The sequence below is a fragment of the Caretta caretta genome, chromosome 1, assembly GCF_965140235.1.
Source record: "Caretta caretta isolate rCarCar2 chromosome 1, rCarCar1.hap1, whole genome shotgun sequence".
NCBI lineage: Eukaryota > Metazoa > Chordata > Testudines > Cheloniidae > Caretta > Caretta caretta.
In genome coordinates this window covers 349612208-349625012 of record NC_134206.1, presented here as the reverse complement: position 1 = coordinate 349625012, position 12805 = coordinate 349612208, and the positions used below count along the sequence as shown (strand labels likewise).

Below are 12805 nucleotides of genomic sequence, written 5' to 3'. Positions count from 1 at the left end.
CCAAGCCTTTGGTTTAGACAAATCATTCTTTAGGTCAGCTTGTTCAATATCCTTTTTGAACCTTTGTAGCTTTTTCTTGACCTCAGGGTCTTCCCTAACATAGGCTTTTAGTTTAACAACTTTCTTGGGGTTTTGGTATTTTAGGGTTAACCTGTGGCTTTTATTTGCAAGGTTTAATCCTTCCCTTCCTCCCTGTCCAACAGGGTCAAAATCTGAACTCTTTTGTGTAACAGATTCCATTGGCTGGCTGGGTGCGTCCTCCTTGCTAATGGCTATGGGCAAGTCTTTCTCCCCCCTGTCAGTCAGGTAATTTGCATCAACACAGACACTAGCTTGTTTACTAGTTTTCAAATCCCCAAGCTTTACCAATTCCAAGGCTGGACTCTATCTTAAAGTGATAACATCAATTTTCACTAGCATGTTAGACTCAAGGTTATTTTGTCCTTCCATTACCAACCTCTGCTTCCACATGGAATCAGATGTCAGGTCCATTAAGACTACAAGTCATATCCAAAATATCTAGAGATGAGAGTCTGCCTGCATCCTTGTAACCCAGTAACCAGTAATCCGATCTTTTCTCAGTATCTGAGTCACAGACTGCTTACTTAAAGAATCAACATAGAGATATTCATGTTCCAACAACATTGTCTCCCCAAAAAGCTGGTTAAGCTTATAGGGCTGTTTAAATTCCCTAACAATTTTTATTTCCTTTCAGACCTTTTCAAAGCTATCCACACTGCATCTTTCTAAAGCAAAGTCAGTGGATTTATACACCTCAGAAAGACTCTGGCAGTTAGGAACTGGAACAACTGTTGCTTTCTCTATACAGTGATTCACCCTGAGTTAACTTAATCAAATCATTTCCACACCTATCAGTTGCAGTAAACTGCTTGCAAAAACTACCATGAAGATTTTCCTCTTCAGGAATCTTTCTAAGCAAAAACCCATTTTTCACAGAAATTTTGCCCTTACCCTTTTCACCTAGGGCTTGCCCTAAAGGAACATTTTCCTGAGCAACAACAGACTATTTCTGGGTTTCACTTAAATCCAGAATCACCTCTGACCCATCAGGAGGATTTTCACAAAACCCCCTTTCAGGTAAACTGCTAGACTTCATACTCACAAGATTAGAAGTAGTCTCTTCCTCGTGACAAGTTTCCACACTGTCAGTAGGTATCGTAGTCAAATCACCTTCATGCTTTTCTTGTGCCCTGGCGATATCATCACCCTGACTAGACAAGGTTGTCATATCTTTACCCAGCAACATACTAGCAACAGGCAAAATAGAAGCACCAGAATCGCTTGGTCTCTGGGAGCTATTTATGACATTAACTGGATGCAACCTAGTTACAATGTCAACATCCCTAGCAGACACAAATTCAGGACCACTTCCTTCCTGGGCTTTAGTTGTATCCAGAATCAGCTCTGGGTCAACCTATAAATATTCAACCATCATAGGCTGACAAGCTTCTTCTGTCTGCTCTACAAACAGGAAAGAGCTGGAGAAGCATTCCCCTTTAACAGACAAACAGCTCCCTTCATGGGCAAGTCATTACCCCTAACAGTCACAGGAATATTTTCATCACTGTCACAATTCTCCACACAGGTAACAGATAAGGTGTAGGGATACTCATGGTCCACGAACCTTGCTTTTCCAAACTGATGATTAGACAAAGCCATCAGCTCAGAAGGCTGCCTACGCTCATCTAAACTTTCTGTGCCTTCCCCTCCCTTAACAGATAAACTGCTGTTTTCCACAAATAGTTCTTATTACGCTGAGCTACTTTAAGCACATCACTTTTACCTGGGACAGGCTTACTTTCCCAAGCTTTACTAGCCAACAATTAATCACTCACCAAGAATGTACCCCTTCCTTCCTCAGTCAGGGCTTTAACCTGATCACCAATTTTTAATTTGCTCTAGAGAAACATCTTCCTGAGCCTTATCTAATGCCAGATTCACTTCTGAGATACCAGACAGACACTCAGAAATTTTTTCCACATATGCACTGCTTCTTTGCACAGACAAACAGCCATCTTTCTCAGACAAACATTTGGAGAAACCCTCCATAGGCAAATCCTTTCCCCTAATAAACACAGGTTCAGGATTATTTCTTTCCTGTGACTGGTTTATGTCATCAACTTGACTGAACAAAGTTTTAATATCATCCCCAATCAAAAGATCCTTAGGCAATAACTTCCTTACACCAGCTATAACTTCGTGTTTAACACCATTCCATTCTAGATGGATTCTGGCTAAAGGCACATTTACAGTAAATTAATGGAGGATTACAATATTCACACTCTGGTCTGGTAAATAATCTTCCTCTTTGACAAGATCTGCTTTAACAAGAGTGATATTAGAAGCTGTAATTTGCCCTAAACAGCTTTTACCATTAACTTTTACATTCTCTGCACAAGTTATGGGTTACATTCACCTGAGCTCATAGTAAAAGCATTTACATAAAAGGTGGCAGTGTTGGGGTACATTTGGTTACACACTTAACTGCTTAGAATCAAACAACATACCAACATTGTTACAAACTGGATAGATTCTATCCCCATCTTTGCTGCTGAGAGGAACTGGCTTTTCAGGATGATACAGTTCCTGTTGTTCCTTTAGTCTCTTGAGTTGGAGCTTAAGTCTGTCCACTTTTGCCTTAGCTTCTAGTTCCTGCAATCAAATATATGCCATTCTTTGTTTATGTTCAAAACACAGGCGTTCTCTTTCAGCAGCTTCTCCTTCCATATCAGCTATGTTTTGCTTTTGTTCAAGTTCTAGCTGCTGGTTTCTCACTACAACCATTTTTGCTGGGTCTGCTTTCTTATTGCTGGCAATTAACAGATTTTTCAGTTCCTGCGCTGGAGCCTTTTGCTTAAAATACAACCCTCTCTGTAAGCACAATTCTTCCAGCCTTTTTCTGTCAGGATCTTGATCATGGGTCACTCACTGTAACTGATTTTTAACCCTTAAACTCTCCAATATCAAAAATAAATTTTGACAAGCGTGTGGTTCTGATCCAAAAACCCAATTAACCTGTGGTAATGTGCATCCCGCTGACTCCATCACTGCGATCGGCGTCCTAGTGGGGAGCCAGCTGTGGTCACTCAATTAGGGTGAACTGCAAAGAATGGGGCAACCCAATCCCCAAGAGCTGGTGGATATTCCAATACTTAGATTCACCATGTGAGAATAAAACAGCTTCTTTATTACCTTACTGGTTACTCAGAAGTCCAAACAACACAGTTCCCTTAAAGTGATCCAGCCTCAGGCACCCATCCAGGTGCCCACATCAAATATGATGACATTTTTTATAAATTTTATTTCATCATATAAAAGAAAAGGTTCTACCAATCCCCAAGGATCGGACACATTGCCTCCCACGTTAATGAATGTTTCAGATCTTACCCAAATACACGTTACAGCCAATTCTTCTTATTAATTAAAATCTAAAGTTTTATTTATAAAAAGAAAGAAAGGTGAGAGTTAAAATTGGTTAAAGGAATCAATTACATACAGTAATGGCAAAGTTCTTGGTTCAGGCTTGTAGCAGTGGTGGAATAAACTGCTGGCTTAAGTTAAGTCTCCCTAGAGTACATCCACAGCTTGGATGGGTCTTCAATCTTACTACTTAGCTCTGGAGGAACCTTTCTACAAACTGAAGCTCATAAAAATGGAGTGAATGACCCATCCAAGCTGTGGATGTACTCCAGAGACTTAATGGATAGGGAGGAAGCGGAGATGTGGTATATCTTGACTTTAGTAAGGCTTTTGATACTGTCTTGCATGACCTTCTCATAAACAAATGAGGGAAATACAACCTCTATGGAGCTTCTATAAGGTGGGTGCAGAACTGGTTGGAAAATCGTTCCCAGAGAGTAATTATCAGTGGTTCATAGTCATGCTGGAAGGACATAACGAGTGGAGTCCCCCAGGGATCAGTTCTGGGTCCGGTTCTGTTCAATATCTTCATCAATGATTTAGATAATGGCATTGAGTACACTTATAATGTTTGTAGACAACACCAAGCTGGGAGGGGTTGCAGCTGCTTTGGAGGATAGGATTAAAATTCAAAATGATCTGGACAAACTGGAGAAATGGTCTGAAGTAAGTAGGATGAAATTCAATAAGGGCAAATGCAAAGTACTCCACTTAGGAAGGAATAATCAGTTGCACGCATACAAACTAGGAAATGACTGCCTAGGAAGGAGTACTGTGGAAAGGGATTTGGGAGTCATAGTGGATCATAAGCTAAATATGAGTTAATAGTGAAACGCTGTTGCAAGAAAAGTAAACATCAAACATCATTCTGGTATGTATTAGCAGGAATTTTGCAAGCAAGACACAAGAAGTAATTCTTCTGCTCTACTCCATGCTGCTTAGGCCTCAATTGGAGTATTGTGTTCAGCTCTGGGTGCCACGTTTCAGGAAGGATGTGGGCAAATTGGAGAAAATCCAGAGAACAACCCAAATGATTAACAGTCTAGAAAACATGACCTCTGAGGGAAAATTGAAAAAACTGAGTTTGTTTCGTCTGGAGAAGATTGAGAGGGGCCATAACTGTTTTCAAGTACATAAAAGGTTGTTACTAAGAGGAGGAAAAAGAATTGTTCTCAACCTCTGACACTAGGACAAGAACCAACAGGCTTAAATTGCAGTAAGGACGGTTTAGATTGGAAATTAGGAAAAACTTCTTGTCTGGGTGGTTAAGCACTGGAATAAATTGTATGGGGAGATTGTGAAATCTCCATCATTGGAGATTTTTTAAGGGCAGGTTAGACAAACACCTGTCAGGGATGGTCTAGACAAAACTTATTGCTGCCATGAGTGCAGGGGACTGGACTAGATGACTTCTCGAGGTCCCTTCCAGTCCTACGATTCTAGAATTCCCAGTGAAGGAAATCAAGGCAGCCAAAAGACTGCTTCTGGGAATTATGCTTTCAGTGAACGACTACAGGGAACGTTGGAAACAACTGAATTGCTCTCCCCCGGCCCCATTCCTGAACACCACCAAACTCCAGTCCTTTAGGTGAAATGTGTAGGGACTGAACGATGCCATTGGTGTGGCTGTCCTGCCTTCAAATGACATGAGACAGGAAACTGGGGGACTATACTGTCCTACCAGTAAAATAAACAGGTAGCAATGCAATGTTAGCTGTGCTGGGCAAGGTGGGTGAGTTAATACCTTTTATTGGACCAACATCTGCTGAGGAAAGTAAGAAGTTTCCAAGCTCTGCCTTGGGTCTATAGTACTTTAACAGGAGTCTGGGAGGTAAGACCTGACCCTCATCACCAAAAAACAAGGAATTTTCCTCACTTATTTTAATGAAAACTGGCGATAGGGGTTGTGAGACTTCCTTGGGGCGGGGGGGGGGGGGGGGGGGGGGATTCTGGTCAGCTCCTTGCACTTAGTTTGTGGGGAGGAAAGACTGATTAACCCCTTGTGCTTTGGGAGTAGAGGGGAAGGCTGGTCATGGTCCACTGCTCGCAATTTGGGGGCTAGGGGCAGACTCGTCAGCCCCTTGCACTTTGGGAGCATGGGGCGGGGGGGGGGGGGAGGTTGGTTGTCCCCTTGCCCTTTAGGTGTGTGTGGTAGGGGTGGCGAGTCGGCCCTTTGGGGGTGTGTCAAGGTTCCTCCCCCACTCTGAACTCTAGGGTACAGATGTGGGGACCTGCATGAAAAACCTCCTAAGCTTATCTTTACCAGCTTAGGTCAAAACTTCCCCAAGGTACAAAATATTCCCCCCGTTGTCCTTGGACTGGCCGCTACCACCACCAAACTAATACTGGTTACTGGGGAAGAGCTGTTTGGACGCGTCCTTTCCCCCAAAATACTTCCCAAAACCTTGCACCCCGCTTCCTGGACAAGGTTTGGTAAAAAGCCTCACCAATTTGCCTAGGTGACTACAGACCCAGACCCTTGGATCTTAAGAACAATGAACAATCCTCCCAACACTTGCACCCCCCCTTTCCTGGGAAATGTTGGATAAAAAGCCTCACCAATTTGCATAGGTGACCACAGACCCAAACCCTTGGATCTGAGAACAATGAAAAAGCATTCAGTTTTTTACAAGAAGACTTTTAATAAAAAATAGAAGTAAATAGAAATAAAGAAATCCCCCCTGTAAAATCAGGATGGTAGATATCTTACAGGGTAATTAGATTCAAAAACATAGAGAACCCCTCTAGGCAAAACCTTAAGTTACAAAAAAGATACACAGAGAGAAATAGTTATTCTATTCAGCACAATGCTTTTCTCAGCCATTTAAAGAAATCATAATCTAACACATACCTAGCTAGATTACTTACTAAAAGTTCTAAGACTCCATTCCTGGTCTATCCCCAGCAGAAAAGCAGCCTATAGATACACACACAGACCCTTTGTTTCTCTCCCTCCTCCCGGCTTTTGAAAGTATCTTGTCTCCTCATTGGTCATTTTGGTCAGGTGCCAGCGAGGTTACCTTTAGCTTCTTAACCCTTTACAGGTGAGAGGAGCTTTCCCCTGGCCAGGAGGGATTTCAAAGGGGTTTACCCTTTATATTTATGACACGCCCCCCAAATCTCAGCTAGGGTGAAACACTGGCTGGGATTTCTTCCTGGAGCTCTAGGAAAAACAGAGTTAATAAGACACATGCATCTCTAAATATACTACCAAGTACATAAAGACTAACAATATTTTCCACATCTCAAGGACGATTTTAACCAGTTGATTCTGGGAAACTTTCACGGGAGAGTGCATCAGCCACTTTGTTAGAAGCTCCTGAGATGTGTTGGATGTGGAAATCAAAATCTTGGAGAGCTAAACTCCACCGAAGAAGTTTTTTGTTAGTTTCCTTGACGGTGTGAAGCCACTTCAGTGCAGCATGGTCGGTTTGCAGGTGGAAACGCCGTCCCCAAACATATGGGCGTAGCTTTTCCAGAGCGTAGACAATGGCGTAACATTCTTTTTCAGTGACTGACCAGTTGCTTTCCCTCTCGGACAGTTTTTTGCTGAGAAACACTACAGGGTGGAATTCTTGATCAGGTCCTTTCTGCATTAAAACTGCTCCCACACCACGCTCGGACGCATCTGTGGTTACTAGGAACGGTTTGTCAAAGTCTGGGGCCCTTAGTACAGGGTCAGACATGAGTGTCGCTTTAAGCTTGTTAAAGGCCTTCTGACACTTTTCGGTCCACTGAACAGCATTTGGCTGTTTCTTTTTGGTTAGGTCTGTCAGTGGGGCAGCGATTTGGCTGTAGTGCGGTACAAATCGTCTGTAATAACCAGCCAAGCCTAAGAAGGATTGAACCTGTTTCTTTGACTTTGGGACAGGCCACTTTTGGATAGCATCCACTTTGGCCTGTAGGGGGCTGATAGTTCCTTGACCCATCTGGTGTCCAAGGTAAGTCACTCTGTTTAGGCCTATTTGACACTTCTTAGCCTTAACAGTTAGTCCTGCCTCCCTTATGCGCTCAAGGACTTTTTGTAGATGTTCCAGGTGGTCTGCCCAGGAATCCGAAAATATGGCCACATCGTCAAGGTAGGCGACTGCATATTCTCCTAATCCCGCTAGGAGACCATCTACAAGTCTTTGGAAAGTGGCGGGTGCATTTCGCAGCCCGAAAGGGAGTACATTAAATTCATACAGCCCGAGATGTGTGATGAAGGCTGACCTTTCCTTGGCAGATTCATCTAGCGGTACCTGCCAGTACCCCTTGGTTAAGTCCAAGGTAGAGATGAACTGGGCCCATCCCAGTTTCTCTAATAGTTCATCTGTGCGTGGCATTGGATAGTTGTCTGGGCGAGTTACAGCATTTAGCTTACGGTAGTCCACGCAAAAACGTATTTCCCCATCTGGTTTGGGAACTAGAACCACTGGAGATGCCCATGCACTTTCAGAGGGGCGGATTACCCCCATCTGTAACATATCCTGGATCTCCTGTTCTATAGCAGTTTTAGCTTGAGGAGACACCCGGTAAGGTTGGACCCTAATTGGGTGAGCATTACCTGTGTCAATGGAGTGGTATGCCCGTTCAGTCAGTCCTGGGGTGGCTGAGAACGTTGGCGCGTAGCTAGTGCACAGCTCCTGGATCTGCTGTCGCTGCATACGCCCAAGGGTCATGGAGAGGTTCACCTCTTCCACACCACCAGCACATTTCCCTTCGTAGTAAACACCTTCAGGCCACTCAGCGTCGTCTCCTCCCTGGGCTGTAAACTGACAAACCTTTAATTCTCTGGAATAAAAGGGCTTTAGAGAATTAATATGGTACACCTTAGGCTTCCGGTTGGAGGTGGGGAATGCTATGAGATAATTAACAGCTCCCAGGCGCTCCTGGACCATGAATGGCCCTTCCCACGATGCTTCCATTTTATGGGCCTGGAGCGCCTTTAAGACCATGACCTGGTCTCCTACTTTGAAGGAACGCTCTCTGGCATGTTTATCATACCAGGCTTTTTGCTCTTTTTGAGCATCCTGTAAGTTTTCTCTAGCAAGGGCTAAAGAGGTTCGGAGGGTGTTTTGTAGGTTGGTTACGAAGTCCAGAATGTTAGTTCCTGGAGACGGTGTAAATCCCTCCCATTGCTGCTTTACCAACTGCAATGGCCCCTTAACCTCACGGCCATATACAAGTTCAAATGGGGAAAACCCTAAACTGGGATGTGGTACAGCTCTGTAGGCAAAGAGCAACTGCTGCAACACTAGGTCCCAATCATTGGAGTGCTCATTTACAAATTTACGTATCATGGCCCCCAAAGTTCCATTAAACTTCTCCACCATGCCATTTGTTTGATGGTGGTAAGGAGTGGCAACCAAGTGATTTACCCCATGAGCTTCCCAAAGGTTTTCCATAGTTCCTGCCAGGAAATTAGTCCCTGCATCTGTGAGGATGTCGGAGGGCCAACCTCCCCTGGCAAAAATGTCTGCTAGTGCCTGGCACACACTTTTAGCCCTGGTGTTGCTTAGAGCTACTGCTTCTGGCCATCGGGTGGCAAAATCCATGAAAGTCAGTATGTACTGCTTTCCTCTGGGTGTCTTTTTCGGAAAAGGACCCAGAATATCCACAGCTACTCGCTGAAATGGAACTTCAATGATGGGGAGTGGCTGGAGAGGGGCTTTGACCTGGTCTTGGGGTTTTCCCACTCTTTGGCACACCTCACAAGACTGGACATAGGTAGAAACATCCTTGCCCATTCCCTCCCAGTGGAATGACCCCCCCCCCCCCCCCCAAACGGTCTTTGGTCCTGTTCACCCCAGCATGGCCACTAGGGTGATCGTGGGCTAAGCTCAAGAGCTTGGCCCGGTATTTAGTTGGAACTACCAACTGTCTCTGAGGATGCCAGTCTTCCTGGTGTCCACCAGAAAGAGTTTCCTTGTATAAAAGTCCTCTTTCTATAACAAACCTGGATCGATTAGAAGAGCTGAGAGGCGGTGGGTTGCTCAAGCTCTCTGGAGGCTTTCATCTGCTTCCTGTTCGGTCTGGAACTGTTCCCTTGATGCTGGAGACATCAGTTCCTCATGGGATTGTGGACCTAGGCTTGGTCCCTCTGGAAGCGATATAGGGGATGGAGCTGTTTCTGTTGACTGTGAACCGCTCTCCGCTGGTGCACTATGTTGGGATTCAGGCTCCGGCTGAGCCTCTTGTGTAGGGTTATCGGCTGCTGCCAGTTCAGGTTCAGTGGGGCCCTCTGGTGTTGAGGTTGCAAGTACTGGATTCAGTGCTGGTACGGGGTCTGGTGTTGGTTGTTTGGCTGGTTCCGGTTCTGGGACTGGATCCACTACTGCTGTTGCAGACATTGGCCTGGGGTCCGGGTCCATCACCTCTGACTGGGTCCTGATAGAAGTTTCCGGAACAGAGCTAGGCCTCACGGCTTGTTTAGCCTGGCTGCGGGTGACCATTCCCACCCTCTTGGCCTGCTTCACATGATTGGCCAAGTCTTCCCCCAACAGCATGGGGATGGGATAATCATCATAGACTGCAAAAGTCCACATTCCTGACCAGCCCTTGTACTGGACAGGCAACTTGGCTGTAGGCAAATTGAAAGAGTTGGACTTGAAGGGTTGAATCGTCACTTGGATCTCTGGGTTGATTAAATTGGGGTCCACTAAGGAAGCATGGATAGCTGACACTTGTGCTCCGGTGTCCCTCCACGCGGTGACCTTCTTCCCGCCCACACTCACAGTTTCCCTCCGCTCCAAGGGTATCTGGGAGGTATCTGGGCCTGTGGACCTCTGGTGTGATTCCGGTGCAATGAACTGTAATCTGTTGGGGTTCTTGGGGCAGTTGGCCTTTACATGCCCCAGCTCGTTACATTTAAAACATCGTCCAGCTGACGGGTCACTGGGGCGAGGAGGGTTGCTGGAGAATGGGGTGGTGGGACGATAAGGGGTCTGGAGGGTTCTTTGGGAGGTAGGTGGGGCTTTGGGCGGCCCCCGGTAATAGGGTGTGGTCTGGGGTGGTCCCTTCTGGTCTCCGCTCCAACTGCGACCAGTTTTCTTCTTCTCTGCCACCTCCACCCATCTGGCTCCAATCTCTCCTGCCTCGATTACAGTTTTGGGCTTCCCGTCTAGGATGTATCTTTCTATTTCCTCAGGAACACCCTCTAAGAATTGTTCCATTTGCATTAGGAAGGGCAAATTTACTGGAGATTCAACACTTGCTCCTGATATCCAGGCATCCCAATGTTTCACAATGTGGTAGGCATGTCGGGTAAATGACATGTCTGGTTTCCACCTTAGGGCTCTGAACCTCTGACGAGACTGCTCGGGTGTTATCCCCATTCTGACTCTCGCCTTGGATTTAAACAGTTCATACTTGTTCATGTGTTCTTTAGGCATTTCAGCTGCCACCTCAGCTAAGGGTCCACTGAGCTGCGGCCTCAGCTCTACCACGTATTGGTCAGTAGAGATGTTGTACCCAAGGCAGGCCCTTTCGAAGTTTTCTAAGGCCTCAGTATCATCACCTGCCTTGTAGGTGGGGAACTTTCTGGGATGGGAAGTGGTACCTGGAGAAGGATTGCTAGGGTTTGTTGGTATATTCTGCTGGGCCTTTATCCTCTCCACCTCCTCCACATGCTTCCTCTCTTTTTCCTTCTCCTCCTCCACATGCTTCCTCTCTTTTTCCTTCTCCTCCTCCACATGCTTCCTTGCCTCCATTTCCCTCTTGTGGGCAGCCTCCTGTACCTCCTTCTCCAGCCGCATGAGTTCTATCTGTCTTTCATGTTCCCTTTGTTTTTCCTCAGCCTGAAATTTGGCTAATTCCAGCTGTAGTCGAGCTGAGGATTTGGTCATTCTAACCTCTCTGTTTTTAACTAACTTTACACCCGAGGTTTAGAAATAAACAAACAAAACGTGGCTGTAAAATTTTGCTGTGCTGAAATAGAATACCTATTCTCTGATAGTGACTGTCAGCCTACAGAAAAAGACAATTCCCTTGTCTCTGCTCTGGGCCCAAATTAAAGCAAAAAACCTCCAACTACTTGGAAACCTGCTTACCCAGCCCAAAGAAAAAAAAATTCCTTTTCAAACCTGTGCTCCTTGTAAAACAAAAAAATCAAAATCCTAAAAAAAAAAACCCTGCCACTTTTGTCTCCAGGCAAATGGGTAGAGCACACCCCCCCTATTTACTTTTAGGAAGAAAAGAAAAAAAAACTCTGGGTTGGAAGACTGTGAATTTCCCTGCAGGAGTTAAGTACCCTGCCTCCAGGCAAAGAAAACCTGCAATTCACAAGATAATCCCCTTTTGTCTCTGCTTGGCCACAGTTTCAGCTTTCAGTTTCAACTGCTTTCTGGACTTCCTTTCCAAAGGAAAAAAAAATTTCCTTTTTAAAAATCTGTATTTCTAGTTCAAAAAATCTCAACTGGATCTCAAAATGATTTCAGGTTAATCCCACCACTTTGCCACCATGTCAAGGTTCCTCCCCCACTCTGAACTCTAGGGTACAGATGTGGGGACCTGCATGAAAAACCTCCTAAGCTTCTCTTTACCAGCTTAGGTCAAAACTTCCCCAAGGTACAAAATATTCCCCCCGTTGTCCTTGGACTGGCCGCTACCACCACCAAACTAATACTGGTTACTGGGGAAGAGCTGTTTGGACGCGTCCTTCCCCCCAAAATACTTCCCAAAACCTTGCACCCCACTTCCTGGACAAGGTTTGGTAAAAAGCCTCACCAATTTGCCTAGGTGACTACAGACCCAGACCCTTGGATCTTAAAAACAATGAACAATCCTCCCAACACTTGCACCCCCCCTTTCCTGGGAAATGTTGGATAAAAAGCCTCACCAATTTGCCTAGGTGACCACAGACCCAAACCCTTGGATCTGAGAACAATGAAAAAGCATTCAGTTTTTTACAAGAAGACTTTTAATAAAAAATAGAAGTAAATAGAAATAAAGAAATCCCCCCTGTAAAATCAGGATGGTAGATATCTTACAGGGTAATTAGATTCAAAAACATAGAGAACCCCTCTAGGCAAAACCTTAAGTTACAAAAAAGATAGAGAGAAATAGTTATTCTATTCAGCACAATGCTTTTCTCAGCCATTTAAAGGAATCATAATCTAACACGTACCTAGCTAGATTACTTACTAAAAGTTCTAAGACTCCATTCCTGGTCTATCCCCGGCAGAAAAGCAGCCTATAGATACACACACAGACCCTTTGTTTCTCTCCCTCCTCCCGGCTTTTGAAAGTATCTTGTCTCCTCATTGGTCATTGTGGTCAGGTGCCAGCGAGGTTACCTTTAGCTTCTTCACCCTTTACAGGTGAGAGGAGCTTTCCCCTGGCCAGGAGGGGTTTCAAAGGGCTTTACCCTTCCCTTTATAGTTAT

The 12805-nt window shown here is 45.0% G+C and overlaps 1 protein-coding gene across 2 annotated transcripts; it reads right to left on the bottom strand.

Moving 5' to 3' along the window:
* Positions 1 to 8112: 8112 nt before the first annotated feature.
* LOC125630570 (uncharacterized) lies at positions 8113 to 12065 on the bottom strand. Of its 2 annotated transcripts, none has more exons than XM_048836733.2 (2): positions 9380 to 12065; positions 8113 to 8188 (listed from the first exon to the last, which is right to left on the bottom strand). In XM_048836733.2, the coding sequence occupies exon 1, from the start codon at positions 11265 to 11267 to the stop codon at positions 9417 to 9419; it is 1851 nt and encodes a 616-aa protein (XP_048692690.2). In that variant the 5' UTR covers positions 11268 to 12065; the 3' UTR covers positions 8113 to 8188; positions 9380 to 9416. The 2 variants fall into 2 exon arrangements, with proteins under 2 accessions (XP_048692690.2, XP_074980681.1); XM_075124580.1 differs by having other exon boundaries at positions 8138 to 8214.
* Between the last annotated feature and the right edge of the window lie 740 nt (positions 12066 to 12805).

Bases quoted from the DNA above. Each gene is read 5' to 3' on its own strand.
- LOC125630570 (XM_048836733.2), bottom strand. From the start codon at position 11,267: ATGACCAAATCCTCAGCTCGACTACAGCTGGAATTAGCCAAATTTCAG.